This window comes from Coregonus clupeaformis, unplaced genomic scaffold, assembly GCF_020615455.1.
Source record: "Coregonus clupeaformis isolate EN_2021a unplaced genomic scaffold, ASM2061545v1 scaf0010, whole genome shotgun sequence".
In the NCBI taxonomy this organism is placed as follows: Eukaryota; Metazoa; Chordata; class Actinopteri; order Salmoniformes; family Salmonidae; genus Coregonus; species Coregonus clupeaformis.
In genome coordinates, this window is record NW_025533465.1 from 1,312,467 (window position 1) to 1,332,969 (window position 20,503).

The 20,503-nt window shown below is 43.2% G+C and overlaps 1 protein-coding gene across 2 annotated transcripts; it reads left to right on the forward strand.

The window, feature by feature from the left end:
- Window positions 1–5,326: 5,326 nt before the first annotated feature.
- LOC121551005 (phenylalanine--tRNA ligase alpha subunit) lies at window positions 5,327–13,201 on the forward strand. Of its 2 annotated transcripts, none has more exons than XM_041863507.2 (13): window positions 5,327–5,511; window positions 6,335–6,472; window positions 6,661–6,759; window positions 6,932–7,050; window positions 8,240–8,332; window positions 8,931–9,059; window positions 9,166–9,281; window positions 9,499–9,583; window positions 9,675–9,774; window positions 9,910–10,072; window positions 10,750–10,827; window positions 10,992–11,106; window positions 12,491–13,201. In XM_041863507.2, the coding sequence occupies exons 1-13, from the start codon at window positions 5,365–5,367 to the stop codon at window positions 12,594–12,596; spliced, it is 1,488 nt and encodes a 495-aa protein (XP_041719441.1). In that variant the 5' UTR covers window positions 5,327–5,364; the 3' UTR covers window positions 12,597–13,201. The 2 variants fall into 2 exon arrangements, with proteins under 2 accessions (XP_041719441.1, XP_041719440.1); XM_041863506.2 differs by having other exon boundaries at window positions 5,328–5,511; window positions 9,904–10,072.
- The last annotated feature ends 7,302 nt before the right edge of the window (window positions 13,202–20,503 follow it).

A 20,503-nucleotide genomic window follows, 5' to 3' on the forward strand; every position in this document is an offset into this window, starting at 1 on the left:
CGCAAGTTTTATTGATTGTCTAAACATGTTTTTAGTTATTCTGTAATATGTTGATCATGTTCAGCTGTAGCCTGAATGAGGTGAACGTGGTGGATTGTGATGAAGTGTCATGACAGCCTATTCCCTTACAATGCTGGGGCATCTGATCCAGCTCTTTGGTTTGCGACCAACTCCTACAAATTACATGACATTAAGTGTCAAACTGATTGGAGGAATCGAGGAATCTAGGAATCGGGTACTTGAAGTGTTAAAATGTGTATTGATACAAAAAGGAAAGACAGTTTACTAAGTAGTACTTGGTTGGGTATCAACTGATTTCCTCATCAGTTGTCTGTGGTAATTGTTTGTGCCACAGCCCACTGAAAGCAGAAAAGCAATGGCATTACATTCCAAAATGTTTGATTCGATTAATACCATTTACAGTCTAACCAAAAGGCCTTTCCATTTGTGGTCAGCATACTCTGCTTACCCTATTTTGAGCTGATCTGGATGTCTCCCTCTGCCCCTCTCTGCTTCAGCACTGACTGTCAGTCTCGAGGAGCTACGGTGGGATGCCAGCTAGGTGTTTGTACCTACAGATGGAGTGGAGACGGGCTCTGGTACCATCACCACATCAGGAATTACCTGCTCAGTCTTGATGTCTTTCGATGGAGTCGGAGGAAGCGTGATCATGTTAACCACCACCCATGCCCCCCCCGCTTCTCCTTCACACAAATTCAGACAGCTGATGTTCTGAAAGAGCTGCACAATCTGGACCCCTACAAATTAGCTGGGCTAGACAATCTGGACCCTTTCTTTCTAAAACTAGCCGCCGTAATTGTCGCAACCCCTATTACTAGCCTGTTCAACCTCTCTTTCGTAACGTCTGAGATCCCCAGAGATTGGAAAGCTGCCGCGGTCATCCCCCTCTTCAAAGGGGGTGACACTCTAGATCCAAACTGTTACAGACCTATATCCATCCTGCCCTCCCTTTCGAACATTTTTGAAAGCCAAGTTAACAAACAGATCACCGACCATTTCGAATCCCACCGTACCTTCTCTGCTATGCAATCCGGTTTCCGAGCTGGTCATGGGTGCACTTCAGCCACGCTCAAGGTCCTAAACGATATAACCGTGATCGATAATAGACAGTACTGTGCAGCCGTCTTCATCGACCTGGCCAAGGCTTTCGACTCTGTCAACCACCGCATTCTTATTGGCAGACTAAATAGCCTTGGTTTCTCAAATGACTGCCTCGCCTGGTTCACCAACTACTTCTCAGATAGAGTTCAATGTGTCAAATCGGAGGGCCTGTTGTCTGGACCTATGGCAGTCTCTATGGGGGTGCCACAGGGTTCAATTCTTGGGCCGACTCTTTTCTCTGTGTATATCAATGATGTCGCTCTTGCTGCTGGTGACTCAGATCCACCTCTACGCAGACGACACCATTTTGTATACATCTGGCCCTTCAAGTGGTCCTCTGTAGCTCAGCTGGTAGAGCACGGCGCTTGTAACGCCAAGGTAGTGGGTTCGATCCCCGGGACCACCCATACACAAAAATGTATGCACGCATGACTGTAAGTCGCTTTGGATAAAAGCGTCTGCTAAATGGCATATTATATTATTATATTATCATTGGACACTGTGTTAACAAACCTCCAAACGAGCTTCAATGCCATACAACACTCCTTCAGTAGCCTCCAACTGCTTTTAAACAGTAGTAAAACTAAATGCATGCTCTTCAATCGAACGCTGCTGGCACCCGCCCACCCGACTAGAATCACTACTCTCGACGGGTCTGACTTAGAGTATGTGGACAACTACAAATACCTAGGTGTCTGGTTAGACTGTGAACTCTCCTTCCAGACTCACATTAAGAATCTCCAATCCAAAGTTAAATCCAGAATCTGCTTCCTATTTCGCAACAAAGCCTCCTTCACTCATGCTGCCAAACATGCCCTCGTAAAACTGACTATCCTACCGATCCTTGACTTCGGCGATGTCATTTACAAAATAGCCTCCAACACTCTACTCAGCAAATTGGATGTAGTCTATCACAGTGCCATCCGTTTTGTCTCCAAAGCCCCATACACTACCCACCACTGTGACCTGTACGCTCTTGTTGGCTGGTCCTCATTACATGTTCGTCGTCAAACCCACTGGCTCCAGGCCATCTATAAATCACTGCTAGGCAAATCCCCGCCTTATCTTAGCTCATTGGTCACCATAGCAACACCCACCCGTAGTATGCGCTCCAGCAGGTATATCTCACTGGTCATCCCCAAAGCCAACATCTCCTTTGGCCGCCATTCCTTCCAGTTCTCTGCTGCCAATGACTGGAACGAATTGCAAAAATCTCTGAAGCTGGTGACACATCTCCCTCACTAACTTTAAGCATCAGTTGTCAGAGCACCTTACCGATCACTGCACCTGTACACAGCCCATCTGAAATTAGCCCACCCAACTACCTCATCCCTATATTGTTATTTATTTTGCTCATTTTCACCCCAGTATCTCTATTTGCACATAATCTCTTGCACATCTATCATTCCAGTGTTAATACTAATTGTAATTATTTTTCACTATAGCCTATTTATTGCCTTACCTCCATAACTTGCTACATTTGCACACACTGTAAATATATTTTCTGTTGTATTTTCTGACTTTGTTTTGTTTTACCCCATATGTAACTCTGTGTTGTTGTTTTTATCGCACTGCTTTGCTTTATCTTGGCCAGGTCGCAGTTGTAAATGAGAACTTGTTCTCAACTGGCTTACCTGGTTAAATAAAGGTGAAATAAAATAAATAAAAAGAATGTTAGCTTGCTGGGTTAGGGTTAAGTTTAGGAGTTAGGTTAAATGGTCAAGGTTAGGGGAAGGGTTAGCTAACATGCTAAGTAGTTACAAAGTAGTAAATAGTCGAAAAGCTGCTAATGAGCTAAAATGCTAAAGTTGTCTGTGATGTAATTCGAACTCGGAACCTTTGGGTTGCTAGATGTTAAGTTTAGGAGTTAGGTTAAGGTTAGGGGAAGGGTTAGCTAACATGCTAAATAGTTGCTAAATAGCTAAAAAGTAGTTGAAAAGTTGCTAATTAGCTAAAATGCTGAAGTTGTCCGTGATGAGAATCTAACTTGGAACCTTTCGGTTGCTAGACGTTCGCCTTACAGTAAGTAACCATCTGTAAGGCGAAAATGACAGCCCGCTTGGAGTTTGCCAAAAGGCACCTAAAGGACTCTCAGACCATGAGAAACAAGATTTTCTGGTCTGATTAAACCAAGATTGGCCTGAATGCCAAGCGTCACGTCTGGAGGAAACCTGGCACCATCCCTACGGTGAAGCATGGTGGTGGCAGAATCATGCTGTGGGGATGTTTTTCAGCGGCAGGGACTGGGAGACTAGTCAGGATCGAGGGAAAGATGAACGGCGCAAAGTACAGAGAGATCCTTGATGAAAACCTGCTCAGGACCTCAGACTGGGGACAACGACCCTAAGCACAAAGCCAAGACAACGCAGGATTGGCTTCGGGACAAGTCTCTAAATGTCCTTGAGTGGCCCAGCCAGAGCCCGGACTTGAGCCCGATCGAACACCTCTGGCGAGACCTGAAAATAGCTGTGCAGTGACGCTCCCCATCCAAGCTGACAGAGCTTGAGAGGATCTGCAGAGAAGAATACAGGTGTGCCAAGGTTGTAGCTTCATACTCAAGGCTGTAATCGCTGCCAAAGGTGCTTCAACAAAGTACTGAGTAAAGGGTCTGAATACTGTGATATTTAAGTTTTTGATTTTTAATAAATGTGCAAAAATCTCTAAAAACCTGTTTTTGCTTTGTCATTATGGGGTATTGTGTGTAGATTGATGAGGAAAAAATTACAATTTAATCAATTTTAGAATAAGGCTCTAACAACAAACTATGGAAAAAGTCAAGGGGTCTGAATACTTTCAGAATGCACTGTATATACTGCTTTGAGTGATGAATGCACAGCTTTCTTTCTGCACAGGTGTATTAGTCAATTGAGCCAAATTTACACTGAACAAAAATAGAAACGCAACATGCAACAATTTCAAAGATTTTACTACGTTACAGTTCATATTAGGAAATCAGTCAATTGAAATAAATGCATTATGCCCTAATCTATAGATTTCACATGACTGGGAATACAGATATGCATCTGTTGGTCACAGATGCCTTAAAAAAATAAATAGGGGCGTGGATCAAAAAACCAGTCTGTATCTGGTGTGACCACCATTTGCCTCATGCAGCACGACACATCTCCTTTGCATAGAGTTGATCAGGCCTGTGGAATGTTGTCCCACTCCTCTTGAATGGCTGTGCGAAATTGCTGGATATTTGCGGGAACGGGAACACGCTGTCGGATGTTGAGGTGTTGGGCTGCAGTTGTGTTGCTGGTTGGACATACTGCCAAATTCTCTAAAACGGCGTTGGAAGCTGCTTATGGTAGAGAAATTAACATCCAATTCTCTAACAGCTCTGGTGGACATTCCTGCACTCAGCATGCCAATTGCACGCTCCCTCAACTTGAGACATCCGTGGCATTGTGTTGTGTGACAAAACTGCACATTTTAGAGTGTCCTTTTATTGTCCCCAGCACAAGGTGCACCTGTGTAATGATCATGCTGTTTAATCAGCTTCTTGATATGCCACACCTGTCAGGTGGATGGATTATCTTGGCAAAGGAGAAATGCTCACTAACAGGGATGCAAACAAGTTTGTGCACTAAATTTGAGATAAATAAGCTTTTTCTGTGTATGGAACATTTCTGGGATCTTTTATTTCAGCTCATGAAACATGGGACCAACACTTTACATGTTGCGTTTATATTTTTGTTCAGAATACTTCCATCTTTGGTACAGCTATCCATCTGGATTTCCGTGTCCGTTTACATTTGTCGTTTTTGAATCTCTCAACAAGGAAGATGTGCAGTAAATTGTTTTTGGTTTAAGTAAAATTGTATTATGTTTCTATTTAAATATTCGTTCCAATTCCAGGCAAACACGTTATAGCCTCCTTTTGTGGGACAATTATGTATGATCCTACTTCCATTTAAACTTCACCTATCTACAGCAAGCACAATATTTCCAAGATACATCAGATCAGTCATTCAACTATATCCATTCATGTGAAGTGCTAATCATTCTCATCCTCAGTCGCAATTCAGTCACTGACAGTACATTGCATGCAATGCATGGGATAAATCAAGTGTGTAGTGGATTTTTTTTAATTCTTCAACATGTCAATTCAGGTAATACTTTTCGCTTGTTCTGATGGGTTTACGGTATTTGAAAATACTGGCTCTTGTATTCCAGTACTTTCGACATATCCAATAATGAGCTCACTACCGGTCTCTTTTCGGCTTCGCTGTGACAAGCATGGCTGACACTGGTCTTGTAGAAACACTTCTTCGGCGGGTGGAAAAGGTGGACGGTGGTGTCGACAGTCAGGATGTTGCGACCAGTCTTGGGGTGGACCACCAAGCCATCGTCGGGGCTGTGAAGAGCCTACAGGCACTTGGTGATGTGAGTTTACCTGCGGAAGTTAAGAGACCGTCCACTGACTGTTCATTCGGCAGAGACTATAGGACACAGTTGACGCTTAAACCGACTAACAAAAACCTAAAACTCACCCTTACCTCAACCAAAACCTTAACCCCAACCTCATTTTAAATCTTTAATTAAATATCGGTTTGGACGTCAAGCGTGTCCATATAGCCTTTTCATGTTCATTCGATGATGATGGGCGATTGGATAGGAAAGTGATGCAATAGGGACATAAACGGGATCATGTTAGCCAGCTAGTTAGCAACCTTCTATTGTGAAGAATAAATAATTGTAGATCATGAATATATACAACATTTAGCTACCCTTATTGAATACAGTCACAATGCTATTACAGACTTGCGTCCCTGTCAAGACACACAGGGCAATCCAATGCAATGGTGACTACAATCCAATGCAGTGGTGACTGTTCAGTCTGACTTTTCCACTGCACTGCTAGTCAGCAAACTTGACCAAAAACTGTTAGACATCTTCAATATGAAGACATTTGCCTTAAAGATGATTCAATAAAAGCTATCTACCAACGTCTGATACGCCTAGTTGGCTACTACTTGTATAGGATGGTAATTGAATGTCAACATTGAGAAATTCGACTGAACTAATAAATTGGGAGCTGTTATTGTCACTGGATGTAGAAATGAGTCCATGGTAAACGTATAATATGCAGTGATAGCTAATTCATGATGTGTACACCAGTCAGACCTTGAGAAGATGACAAATGCGTGGTCCTCTGCTTCAAGGCTCCATTATGATTTTGATCATGGTTGTTTGTTTCCCTGCGCAGGTTATCTCAGCTGAGCAGCGCTCCTCGAAGCACTGGGAGCTGACTGGGGAAGGCTGTGAGATAGCCGAGCAGGGCAGCCATGAGGCCCGAGTCGTCAGCTCCATCCCAGAGGAAGGGATGCCTCAGAGCCAGCTCATGGTGAGAAGACCTGCAGGGTGCCTGGATAAATATGTACCATGATGTTGTGATGTTTATTTGGATGAAAAACATAATGTAATAAAAGTTGAGCTTTACATTGTGATTTTGGGTCATAGCAATACAGTATATGCTCTCTACATGGAGCATTGGGGCAGTGTTTACGGATTATTTTGTCTCTGTCTGTGTAGAAATTAGCCTTTGGGAAGGTGGGTTTCAGCAAGGCCATGTCCAACAAGTGGATCCGTCTGGACAAGGGCCACGAGGGCGGACCCAGGATCTTCAAGACTGTGAGTTTATCTATCTGACTTGGTGTGCTTTGTGATTGAGTGTTGCTTTTATAATGGAGAAAATAAGTATGACACACACAAACATCAATCGCGTGTGTGTGTGTGTGTGTGTGTGTGTGTGTGTGTGTGTGTTTGTGTGTGTGTGTGTGTGTGTGTGTGTGTGTGTACCCAGGTGGAGAGCTTAGAGGACTTGGTGAGGGACAAGTTGCTCCTGGTACAGAAAGGCCAGGCGTCTCAACTGGAGGAGAAGGAGAAGAATGAGCTGAAGAAACGCAAACTGCTCTCTGAAGTGTAAGAATCAGACCTGTTGATAATATTTGACTACTGTGAAAACGTCTGTGAAATGTTAAGTATAGGCCTAACTGATATCTACCAGTAGATGGCAATAGATGGCATTCAGCACAGTACAACACTGTGTTCACTCATCTGGCATCCAGGCATGTTCAGGATGCCCCAGTCACAACTAGCCTCAGCATAGTCCAGCTGGAACTTCATACACACTCCTATTTGAGCTTATTAATCATGCTGATGATGTTCTCTGACTTGTTGACCCCTAAGTCTTTAGTTGAATAACAGCTGAGAAATTATATGAAATACATAAGATTTGGATTAGAATATAAATTCTATCTTATATCATAGTTACATCCTACTTAAATAATATTCACAGATCAGATGTGAGTCAATATTGTCGTCTTGTCTGAGTCGCGATGTCTAGTTCACCCAATGATATATATATATATACGGTACCCTAACCCTGTGTTTATATACAATATTGAGTTCACCCAAACAGACTACATGAAAATGTCCACTAAATTAATTTTATTTATTGGGCGGCAGGTAGCTTAGTGGTTAAGAGCGTAGTGCCAGTAACCGAAAGGTCGCTGGTTCTAATCCCCGAGCTGACTAGGTGAAAAATCTGTCGATGTGCCCTTGAGCAAGGCACTTAACCCTAATTGCTCCTGTAAGTCGCTCTGGATAAGAGCGTCTGCTAAATGACTTAAATGTAAATGAACCAGCTAAAAGACCACAAGCACTTTTCTGGGTCCAGTCAGTCATGATCCCAGTGGTGAGGTTTATACTGTACCTGGTGAGACTAATGTTGGCTCCGTCACTAGCTCAGGCTATTGTTCCCCGAGGTAGATCTCTCTCGGTCTCTCTCTCGTTTGCTCTCTGTATATCTGTGCCCTAAATGGCATGCTTCCAGTGCCAAGCTTTGTTCGGTTTTAATATCACAAATGGACAGCAGTATGAGAACTCAACCCTGCAATGTTCCCTGTGTCCAGAGTTTAGACACACTGAGCAACAGATTGTTGATTGTCTACATCCTATTTGCTTAATAGTGTCCCAATCCCCAATGTTCCCCAAGATAAGACCTCTTGTGGCCTTTTGTGACTCATCTGATATAACACATTCAAATGACCACATTTATGAAGTTTGAATGAGAATGATTGTATTTAGTATTTATTTCTGTGAATTTTAGGACGGTCAAGTCGTACTGGATCACTAAGGGCAGCTGTTTCAGCACCACCATCACCAAGCAGGAGACAGAGCTCACCCCAGAGATGATCGCTAGGTGAGTCCTGCTCTGCTTTGCCTTACCTGTCAAGTTTGTCATGGTCGCTCTATGATTGCTTAGATGGACCGGGGATTCCTCATTCTGTATCTCTAACCTGGATGCTGCTGCTAAGGACCCTGTCCTAAGGCAAATGTATGTTAGCCTAAAGTGGTTAATTCACTTACAGTGACGTCTGTGTCATTTCTATTCATATCACTGCCTGTTCTAGTGAAATTGGCAGTGTTTTCATCAGGTACCGCACATGATCCAATTAGTTTTGATTTACCTGGAAACTGCAGTCTCTCTCAAAATTCAGCTGATCTCTTGACCAAGCCTGCTTTTCATGTAATTGTCTGAAACAGTTTGTTAGTTCTCATACCCCAAAACAGCTTAATGAAAATGCACCATCTCCTGGTCTGCAATATCACATGAGGGGATTTGTCACAGAACTGTATTCAGGTGTCCCAAAAATTAAATGTGTTTTTGTTTATTTGCCTCCACGTTTTATCTGCACACAGACTTTGCTTGTGTTTGGCATATACACTCATTCATTTGATGTTCTCTAGAACATATTATATGTTCTACTCCAAATTGACCTTTCTCTGGTCTGTGACAGTGGGAGCTGGAAGGAGAAGAAGTTCAAGCCTTATAACTTTGAGGCCATGGGTGTGGCCCCAGACTGTGGCCACCTGCATCCGCTCATGAAGGTCCGCACGCAGTTCAGACAGATCTTCCTGGAGATGGGGTGAGTCTCCTATCCTCTATTCTGCCCTTGCAGGACACCATCAGTATATACACACAGTACCCTATATCTAAGACCTGTGTGTACTCACTCTTCCTGTCTTCTTCAGCTTCACTGAGATGCCCACCAACAACTTCATTGAGAGCTCCTTCTGGAACTTTGACTCCCTGTTCCAGCCCCAGCAGCACCCGGCCAGAGACCAACACGACACCTTCTTCCTGTCTGGTGAGCGACTGGGTTTCTCTATGTGTCTGGACTTGATGCCTAGATAAGATACAATGGTGCATTATTGATGATACGCTGAAAGGGAAATGTGATTTCCCTAGCTAAAACAGACTCTAGATTTACATTAGATATAACTCACCTGTTTTCATCATATACCATCAGTATTATTTCCATTTAACTTACCGGTACCCGCGGCCCCTCCTATTATATTTCTCAGACCCAGCTCAGGCCCATGAGTTTCCCCAGGACTACCTGGAGAGAGTGAGGAAGGTCCATTCAGAGGGAGGCTTTGGATCACAGGGGTGAGAGTTAATCTTCCATACGCATGCATTTACACGCACACTCACCATGACCACAATCTGTTCTGTTTTTAACGCTGTCTGTGTTTGACAGGTACAAGTATGACTGGAAGATTGAGGAGGCTCAGAAGAACATCCTCCGTACTCACACCACAGCAGTCAGCGCTCGCATGCTGTACAAACTCGCTCAGCAGGTAACCCACTATATACATTTGTTCATGAATTAGAAAGCAATTGCATGAGGGTGATGTTACATTCTAACAGTGCAGCAATTGAGCAACTTTCCTCTGTAACTATTTCAAATGTACCTTTCTCTCTACCAGGAAAAGTTCACCCCTGTCAAGTACTTCTCCATCGACAGAGTGTTCCGTAATGAAACTCTGGACGCCACCCACTTGGCAGAGTTTCACCAGATTGAGGGAGTGGTGGCCGATTATGGCCTTACCCTGGGTGACCTCATGGGCATCCTTCATCAGTTCTTCAATAAACTAGGTGAGGGCTCTACCAGTCAGGGTTGGGGCAATTCCACAAATTCAATTCTAATGCAATTATCTCCCAGGAAATGTAATTCAATTCCAATTCCATTTAAGTTTTTGAATTAAGAGAAAATTCAATTCCTCTTAATTACAATAATTCAATTCCAAATTCACTATTATCCCCAACAATTCCTCAAATTCGAAATTCAATTCCTTCAGGCGTTCAGGATGATCATTTCCCTGTTCAGACAGCCTAGCTATAGTGGAAATATCAGAATACAAATGGAAGTGATTCAAAACAAATCCTACAGTAAGTGTTTTATATTATATGCATTAATTCCATTAACTGGAAAATATTGAAATTCAATTCCAAAGATGAAATGTTTTTACAATTTCAATCCAATTCCATAACTTGAAGATTTTTTAAAATTCGAATGTAATTCAACGTACATTCTCATGAATGAGTGAATTCAAGAATTGAATTGGAATTTCAAATGAAATTGGAATTGACCCCCACCCTCCTACCAGTACCTCACTTCTTATTTGATTATTATTATTATGTATTTATTTTACAGTGGGTTCAGTTGTCTGTACTGAAGTGGCCTGAATGCCTGTAGTCCAACATGAGCTTGTTTCTCTGTCTGTCAGTTATAGTATTTCTGAGAAAGTAAATATATTTTCAATTTTCTCCAGGAATCACCAAATTACGCTTCAAACCTGCCTACAATCCATACACCGAGCCGAGCATGGAAGTGTTCAGCTATCATGAAGGTACAGTTCTTGTGAATATCCTCAAACCCTGGCATTTGTCACATTTGAGTGATGTGTGTATAAGCCTTGGGCTTTTGTCTCACTCTCAAACCCTAAAGCCCATAGATGATGTAGTCCTATCCACACTGAATCCATCTTAATTTGTCCATTCCTGCTCTCTCCAGGGCTGAAGAAGTGGGTGGAGCTGGGGAACTCTGGGGTGTTCAGGCCAGAGATGCTGCTGCCTATGGGGCTCCCTGAGGGGGTGACGGTCATTGCCTGGGGGCTGTCTCTGGAGAGGTGAGTCAATGACAAAGAAACACACTGCTCCTGGTGATGTAATGGAATTGACTGACCAACATTTGTCTAATACAAGAGCTGCAATACACAACCCCTTCTGCCTGGCCTACCCCACTTCCACTCTCTCTGACCCCTGTCTCTAGCGCTGGGAAGTGCCAGGGACCTCACGATACAATATTATCACGATACTTAGGTGCCGATATGATATGTATTGCGATTCTCACCATTTTCACAATTCTATATCTATTGCAATTCGATACTGCGATTTTATGTTCCAAACATACACTGTGTACAAAACATTAGGAACACCTGCTCTTTCCATGACATAGACTGACCATGTGAATCCAGGTGAAAGCTATGATCCCTTATTGATGTCACTTCAATCAGTGTAAATGAAGGGGAGGAGACAGGTTAAAGGATTTTTAAGCCTTGAGACAATTGAGACATGGATTGTGTATGTGTGCCATTCAGAGGGTGAATGGGCAAGACAAAAGATTTAAGTGCCTTTGAATGGGGTATGCCAGGCGCACCGGTGTGTATCAAGAATGGTCCACCACCGAAAGGACATCCAGCCAACTTGACACAACTGTGGAAAGCATTTAAAGTCAACATGGGCCAGCATCCCTGTGGAACGCTTTTGACACCTTGTACAGTCCGTGCCCCGAAGAATTGAGGCTGTTCTGATGGCAAAAGGGGGGGTGCAACTCAATATTAGGAAGGTGTTCTTAATGTTTGTTGTACTCTGTGTATGTCTGCTGCAGAGAGACAAGAGAGAGCATGAGAAAATTAGTCAGGGAAATAAAAGTGCTGAATTTTTTTTGCCTCACGATTTAAAAAGATGGAGAACAAGCTATAGGCAGGTACAGCCGACTAGTGCTAGCTAACACTACCTAGAGTAGCAAAACCATTCTGTATCTGACATCATGTCCCCAGATGTGCAGCCATGCTTCTAGCACACGCCACCAGTCTGTTGGCCCACATGTTGACATGTTTACTTCTGGATTGTTATATCTGAGCAATGAGCATAAAACACCATATTGCCTAATGAGCCTAGAATAATGGTTTCTTCAGATGCAGGTCAGAACTGACCATTTAGATATATTTGTGCTCTACTGCGGGTGCTTGATCCCTGGTGACACTGAGGAGTTGTATCTATGAGAACAACCACTGCTAATGGCTATAGTCAGTGAGCTGGGAGGGACCATATAATCTACTCTGTGTAACCCCTCTCCTCCATCTGCTCTGTCCATACAGACCTTTTCTCTCTATTTTGTCTCTATCCCTGTTTGTCCCCGCTTTCTCTCTGCTCTCTTCTACCTCTCTTTATAATGTACTATGTCATCTTCCTGACACTCTTTCCTCTGCCCTCCTCTGTCTCCTTCAGGCCCACCATGATCAAGTATGGTATCAACAACATCCGTGAGCTGGTGGGACACAAGGTCAACCTACAGATGGTCTACGACAGCCCTGTGTGTCGACTGGACTCTTAGATTCTGTTCAGGCTTCCTCTTGGACAGGCTCACATTACCATACACATCCCATCCAAGGCCTGTGTCATCAGGACCCCTTTGCTCCCTAGTAACCATATGAACACTGAACAATCCCATGAACCCTTAATGTACCCTGGCCAGAGACTGCCAGAGAGAGAGATCTGTCTGTTTGAGAGGGAGGGAAAGAGGACTGACTTTTCTCCTTATAGCTTGTCTGGGATTCTAGCTGGATTATTGCCATTGTTTAGCCACGTGATACACAGGTTATACTTTAAACCTATTTTATGAAACATAACTCCTCTTTAGTCCTAACCAGCAGCTATGCATGTGCTGAGGGGTAGTGCTAGTACTGTTTCCTCTGCTGATGTGTGCACTACATCAGAGCATAAGAAACTTTACCAGTGAGTCTGTTTTTTAATTTAAATGTTAGAAAACTGCACAGAGGCTACCTTTGAGCTCCCATGTAATGAAATGCTTGTACAGTAAAGATGCTAACTTGAAGCCCTTTAGCCTTCCATACAAAACCAACAAACTCTGTGCTGTGTCCACTCAGTTCATGAGACAAATTAGAAATGGTCAAATAAAGATGTTTGAAAGTACCACGATTTACGTTGTCAGTCTAATGTAATCACCACTGGTAATGCTGAGTGTTTGTTATTCTGCTCTGGCTGTGCTAGGTCCGGTTTTAACCTGTCAGAATAACATTCTTGTTCTCCTTGTTGTGGCTGGTGCGTAACTTGGTTTGGTGTGTTGAATGATGTGTGACAAGATTTAACCCAGAGGATTTAGGAGTTATTTGTGTCATTCCAGTGAAGGTGGGATTACGACTCGCCTTCATTGCCTCTAAGTCTCATGTCATCGTACACAGGGTAGTCTCTTAGCTTTGTGTGTGTACTGTGTGTACGGGAGATAATAAGGTTAACACATTAGAGCACTTTGGTTGTAAGTGTAACCTAAAATAATTTGCTATGGTACTGAATGGTTTGCAATGATACTAAATAAAGAGTCAAGTCTATTCCTGTTAGTTTGTTTTAGGCAACGGCACATTGGATATATTTTTTGCTGGTAGCCTAGTTCATTCCCAATCCCTGCAAGATTCTGAATAAATTTGCTGTTGTGAAGATGAGATGTTCTACCCTTTACTGTTATGTATTATGTAAGTGTTTCGTAGTCTGAATCACAGACTGTACGTTGCAGTGCATATCAGTATCCTGCTGAGGAGCAATATTGAAGTTGTACTTCAGCCATGTGTAATCCCTTCACTGGAATTCTTTCTCCTGAAAACTTGTGCTTCCTCCAATGAACCTGGCACAGCAATGCCGTGGTACATGCACATCTTCCTGAGCATCCTGTGCTGTCTTTAGACACTTACATGGAACTGAATTTCTGAATTCGGGAGTCTTTAAAAAAAACCTTGCATGTTATTGAAGCTGACTTGAATGGCCAGAATAGATGCTGTTGAAAGTTTGTGATAAAGAGAATGTTGTTGCGTGCTCTGCCAAGACTGGGAAATCCTGTGTCGGCTGCAATAATGGACAGACGGGATTAAGTGTTGTTTCCTTAATCAATTGCAGGAACTCCTTAAGTCTTTCTGTTTGGCTTCAACGTCTGGAAATAACATTTTAAACCAGAGTCTGGGAGTCCAGCTAATGGTTCCCCAGAACAAAACAATCTATATACAGAACAGATCAACCAACTTTCTCTGTAGAACCTCTAATTCTAGTTGGAACATACTTTTGGATGCAATTTTTTCCTACCAGGTCCTAACTATCCTAACTGTCTTCACAAGCACTTGGATATAAAAATGCTTCATAGGTATTTGAATCCAGTTTTATATGCATATTTCAATTTATATATATTTTTAATCCAGTGCAATCTGATTCTGTGTGTTCACCTGCATCATATCATGTTTGCAGTTTCTAACTTCCAGAAGGTACACTACATACCCAAATAAATAATAACAACCGATGTAATAGCCATTAGTTTGAACTCGGTACAAATATTTACTACGACAATGAACATCTCAGCTTTGATGTGGTACTGTATAATTGTAGTCCCTTTTCATATTATGTAGATACAGACAGTAAAGTCAAATTCCTCAGTTGGCACAACCAGTGGACAAACCCATTAGCTGATGATGGTGTTGGAGTCGTGCCTGGCCATGCAGTCATGGGTGAACAGAGAGTACAGGAGGGGACTGAGCACGCACCCCTGAGGGGCCCCCGTGTTGAGGATCAGTGTGGCAGATGTGTTGTTACCTACCCTTACCACCTGGGGGCGGCCCGTCAGGAAGTCCAGGATCCAGTTGCAGAGGGAGGTGTTTAGTCCCAGGATCCTTAGCTTAGTGATGAGCATAGTGCCCTCTAAGCTCATCACTAAGCTAAGGATCCTGGGACTAAACACCTCCCTCTGCAACTGGATCCTGGACTTCCTGACGGGCCGCCCCCAGGTGGTAAGGGTAGGTAACAACACATCTGCCACACTGATCCTCAACACGGGGCCCCTCAGGGGTGCGTCCTCAGTCCCCTCCTGTACTCTCTGTTCACCCATGACTGCATGGCCAGGCACCGACTCAAACACCATCATTAAGTTTGCCGACGACACAACAGTGGTAGGCCTGATCACCGACAACGATGAGACAGCCTATAGGGAGGAGGTCAGAGACCTGGCCGTGTGGTGCCAGGATAACAACCTCTCCCTCAACGTGACCAAGACAAAGGAGATGATTGTGGACTACAGGAAGAAAAAAAAAGAGGACTGAGCACGCCCCCATTCTCATTGACGGGGCTGTAGTGGAACAGGTTGAGAGCTTCAAGTTCCTTGGTGTCCACATCACCAACGAACTATCATGGTCCAAACACACCAAGACAATCGTGAAGAGGGAACGACAAAGCCTATTCCCCCTCAGGAGACTGAAAAGATTTGGCATGGGTCCTCAGATCCTCAAAAAATTATACAGCTGCACCATCGAGAGCATCCTGACTGGTTGCATCACCGCCTGGTATGGCAACTGCTTGGCCTCCGACCGCAAGGCACTACAGAGGGTAGTGCGTACGGCCCAGTACATCACTGGGGCCAAGCTTCCTGCCATCCAGGACCTCTATACCAGGCGGTGTCAGAGGAAGGCCCTCAAAATTGTCAAAGACTCCAGCCACCCTAGTCATAGACTGTTCTCTCTGCTACCGCACGGCAAGCGGTACCGGAGTGCCAAGTCTAGGTCCAAAGACTTCTCAACAGCTTCTACCCCCAAGCCATAAGACTCCTGAACAGCTAATCATGGCTACCCGGACTATTTGCACTGCCCCCCACCCCATCCTTTTTACGCTGCTGCTACTCTGTTAATTATTTATGCATAGTCACTTTAACTCTACCCACATGTACATATTACTTCAACTACCTCAACTAGCCGGTGCCCCCGCACATTGACTCTGCAACGGTACCCCCCTGTATATATAGCCTCCCTACTGTTACTTTATTTTACTTCTGCTCTTTTTTTTCTCAACACTTTTTTTGTTGTTGTTTTATTTTTACTTTTTTTTTGTTAAAAATAAATGCACTGTTGGTTAAGGGCTGTAAGTAAGCATTTCACTGTAATGTCTGCACCTGTTGTATTCGGCGCATGTGACCAATACATTTTGATTTGATTTGATTAGCTGTTCCTTAATCTTGTTCACCCTCATACTCTCATTTCAACTACAAAGCCACATCTGGGAGTCATTTTGCATACAGTTCCACATATATCACCATGCATGCAATGCTTTGCATTGATCAGAAAATCAGACATTTTGTCAAGTCAATGATTAATACATTTAGGAGTTCATCAAAAGATGATCTACCAAGTCATGAGAGACTTTCTGAAAGCTTTATTTAAGGTAGTTTAGTTCAGATTTAGTAATAAGCAGTTCCCTTGTTTAGCCTTCACCCTATTGGTCTCATTATTCCCCTTTGATCTTGAAATGAAGCAGCTCAAGATTTATATTACAGAGGAATAGCAGTTTTTAGAGGCCCCCAAATCTCTTCATGTTTTGATGGATACTGAAGCAGTATTTAAATGTTATATAAGAAAGGGGGCTGGTGCAGGCAGGTGATTGTGATAGGTTTCGGATGAGACATGGCAAGTCCTTTTCCATGGGATCAGTGTGGATCATTTTGAATGTGTTGCAGTCTTTAAATCATCTTCTCATGGCAATAGCCACTGATTAACCCCTCTCCTGCACATGGTCCATTCAGTAGACCATGGGTTCTTAAACTTTTTCAGCTCGAGACCCAAATGAGAAATTGACCGTCCTCCCATGACCCAAATCGTCCTCCAACGACCCAAATTAAGAATAAATAGTGTGTGATTGTAGATGTATTCTCATAACTTGTGACCCACCTTTCACATACCCAGGGCCCACTCAGAGTCCCAACCCATAGTTTAATTAAGAAACCCTGCAGTAGACAAATCTCAGTGTCAATACAGGATGATACTGTATAGCACCAGCATGAAAGTTATCTTCAAACTCTCCTTTGTCAAGCTTTGGTTGCTGTGTGGTGTTAACATAACAACTTATTTAGTTGTCTTGTTAATAACCTTAAGTAGGTCTGTTGAGTCCTGTGACGTGCTTGGTGTAATCAGAACCAACCAGTGACCACAGGGCTGGAAGGAGGTGGTGCTGGCTCCTTTCAGATCTCCCTGGGGAGGGAGTTAGAGTGCCCAGGCCCAGGGTTGCTGTCTATGGCCAGGGCAGCAGGGCTGTTGTTGTTGCCAGTGCCATGGGTGGGGAAGAAGGGGATGTAGGGGATTAAAGGAAACAGCAAAGGGCTGCCCGGTGGGCTCTCATCCAGGGGCATGGGGAAGCCCACATCATCTGTGTCCCACACGTGGAAGGCATTGTGGGTCAGGACTATGGGAGGGTGTCTGGGAATGAAGCACTGCGGGTTTCTGTTCTTCTCCAGGTCCTCCTCAGTAGGGCCAAGAATACATTCTGATGAAAGGGGTTAAACAGAGGGGACACAGGGGAGATAAGCACTTTTGCTTCATGACTGGTGCCCCTGATCATCTCTGTGTTAGCTAGTCATGTTGCCATTTTGCACAGAAAAGTTTAGGCCTACGCCTATTTGTCACAAGTTATCTGGTACACTTATACATTGCGATGGAACAGCCTAACAACTACATAGATTAGTTACATTTCCACCTGATTTTAGAACATTTTAAGTTCCTACCTGTTATATCAAGGGCAAGGTCCTTGATCAGATGACCAACAATAGCATAGGCGACTCCTACCACTACCAGTGCTGCAATCAGCAGGTACACCACTGCCTTTGGCAACGGAATGAGGTCCCGGACCGCCGGCTTATACTCCTTGTACAGTGGGTCTTCCGTCGTGACTAGTACGTCGAATTTGGAGACTAGTGGGGAAGCATGTGCCTCATCACTGAAATTAAAACTGGTGAAATTGAGGCCATTCATTATGGAAAAGTAGCCTAAGCGATATAGCTCTAATGATGATAAACGCGCAGATGTCCGGAGATGAGGAAAATTTTCCCCCCCAACACCAAGACCAGGACTTGATTGGTGGTGATTCTTGTATCCGTGCAACACTCAAGTCTCAAATTCATTGACGTCTCCGTTCGAATGATCCTAAAGGAGATTGAAAAGCATGAAACATGTATATATGTTAATGTCTCAGTGGAGTTGGAGGTGAACACAACTCCACCAAATATAATTACTTTTATGGAGATATTACTTCCAAACAATTTCAAAACCATTTTGACAGTACAAGCGTTAGCCGCATACCTTGATTTTGGTCGACTGTTGTTTTGATGAAACAAACTGGCTTTGCTTTGATTTAAAACAAATAACTAAATTGAAGAAAATAAAACTTTTTGATGTCTATCTGAAATGAATTTCCATGTTCAGAAGTCAATCCAAATCCCTTTTGGCGTTTTCCTTCGACGCGCTTCTTTGTCATCCCTCTGTCTCTGTCCTTGGTGCTTAAGTGAACCCAACCAACTTTCACGCTCTCAAATAGTAAACTGTAGTATTCCTAGACCGCCCACTGTTCAACACTCAAGGGATAAACTTTAACCCGCCTCCACTTAAACAGCCAACTCGTATCAGCTAGATGTAGTTGATGGTGTGCGCTTAATTCTATAGTTGATGGATTTACATTACCAAGAAATCTTGTCTCCTTAAAAGGACGCATGGCGTGAAGATCCTAATGCGAATTAAAACCTTTCCAGGAGATAGTTAATCGACACACGATCGCATGTAGTGGGTCTATTTGGTTAATCCATGTTGTTTAGGAAATACTGAAGAGCTCTTCATATTCAATATAAGCCTACTATCATCTTTGAAACATGTAGTTGTTCACCTCCACTAGATTATTTTAGAGGGAATATACTTCTCCATCCACTGGGCATAATTCAGGGCATAGACCGGACTAACTGCTAGTTGCACTAGCAGTGCTAAAGGTAAACAGATTTTGAAACTCATCCTCATGAGCCAAATCCTAACTGGAAATAAGCACATAGTTCATGGCCTCAATGTAGGCTGTCCCTATCAAATAAATATAGTATTATTTGGCTCCGTGTTAAAACTAATAATTTCTACCAAAATAGGAGCTATGTTGGTTCATGTTCAGTGACTGACTTCTATTTCCTTATGTAGAGAGCAGGCTTGGGCATGTATAGGGATTTATCTGTTTCATAATTCCCCATTTCAAAGCAGCAGTAGACATGCAAAGAAGCAGAATCTGAAAAGATTAGAGGTTTTATTCCCTTTATGAGACAAGCCTTTATCTGCCCACCCCATGTCCCTCATTTCCTGATGGATTTAAACTGCTAGAGCCACTGGAAAACCTCCAGAGATTATCTCCTGAACTTTGAGGACGTTTTGTTCTGTTGGTTCAATATATCTACATATTGCAACAGAACGAAGACTTCTCACATTGTGTATGCTTCATGTACACGTGTGTGTGTGTGTGTGAATACACGTGCCACCTGCTTTCGTTCATGCGTGCCCAAAGCCAAGGGAAGTATGGGTGCTGATGGTGCTGCAGCATAAAAGTAGTGCACTGGGCCTTTACTAGTCCTGCATTAGCGGACCGACATAGCTGTCTGTAGCACTGGCAAAAATCATTTTTCAGCATCTGCTTTACTGAGAATGGAACTGAAATGACACTGCATGGGTTAAATTACCTCTGAGCCCCTGCCAGGACAAATCACTGTGCAGATGACCCTGCCAAATACCCTTTTCCCAGTGTTTGCTATGGAATTATTGCAATACAACACCACTTATATATCAGTTTGACCCAGACACTGCGTCAAAGATTAGGCCACTGCTCATGTGAAGCATGATAGTTCTATTGACTGTCGGGAAGGGGGGAAAACGCCCCTAGAGTGCATAACACTTCGGGAGTTCAGGTCTCAGTTCAGGTCTCAGACTGAAGACCCTAAAGCTTCCTCAGTCTGTCACACCATCTCCTCTGCATCATACTGTTCACCCTTCTGGTGCTAGGTGTTTTGTCTATTTTAGGAACTGCCTTACATGAAATTCAGCCCTTGGTTTGACTTTGTTTTAACTTCTTCCTGTCTCCCCCTCTCTTTTTCTGTATTTTTTTAAACTTCTGTTTAAATCCCACTGGCATTACCTTAGTAGGCCTAATCCCCAGATATCAAAACCTTTTCACAATGTCTGAGCTCAGATTGGATGCACTTTAAAGTTTGTTTGATCACACAAAGTTCATCCTGAAAATACCCCATCTCTAGTGCTCTCGTGCTCTCTCTAAATGTTTTCCCCCACTGTCTTAACCGGACCCCAGCCTCACAGTTTACAATTCATTTTAATATGTCATATGTTTGATGATACATTTGTTTGTTTGAGAATTATTTGAAAGAATATGCATTCAATCATTCAGAATGCG

What these genes read in the sequence shown, in the direction of transcription:
- LOC121551005 (XM_041863506.2), top strand. Translation starts at nt 5,365, where the DNA reads ATGGCTGACACTGGTCTTGTAGAAACACTTCTTCGGCGGGTGGAAAAG. An exon ending in GCCTACAGGCACTTGGTGAT is followed by an intron (nt 5,512 to 6,334) that starts GTGAGTTTACCT and finishes TTCCCTGCGCAG; the next exon opens with GTTATCTCAGCTGAGCAGCG. An exon ending in TGCCTCAGAGCCAGCTCATG is followed by an intron (nt 6,473 to 6,660) that starts GTGAGAAGACCT and finishes CTGTCTGTGTAG; the next exon opens with AAATTAGCCTTTGGGAAGGT.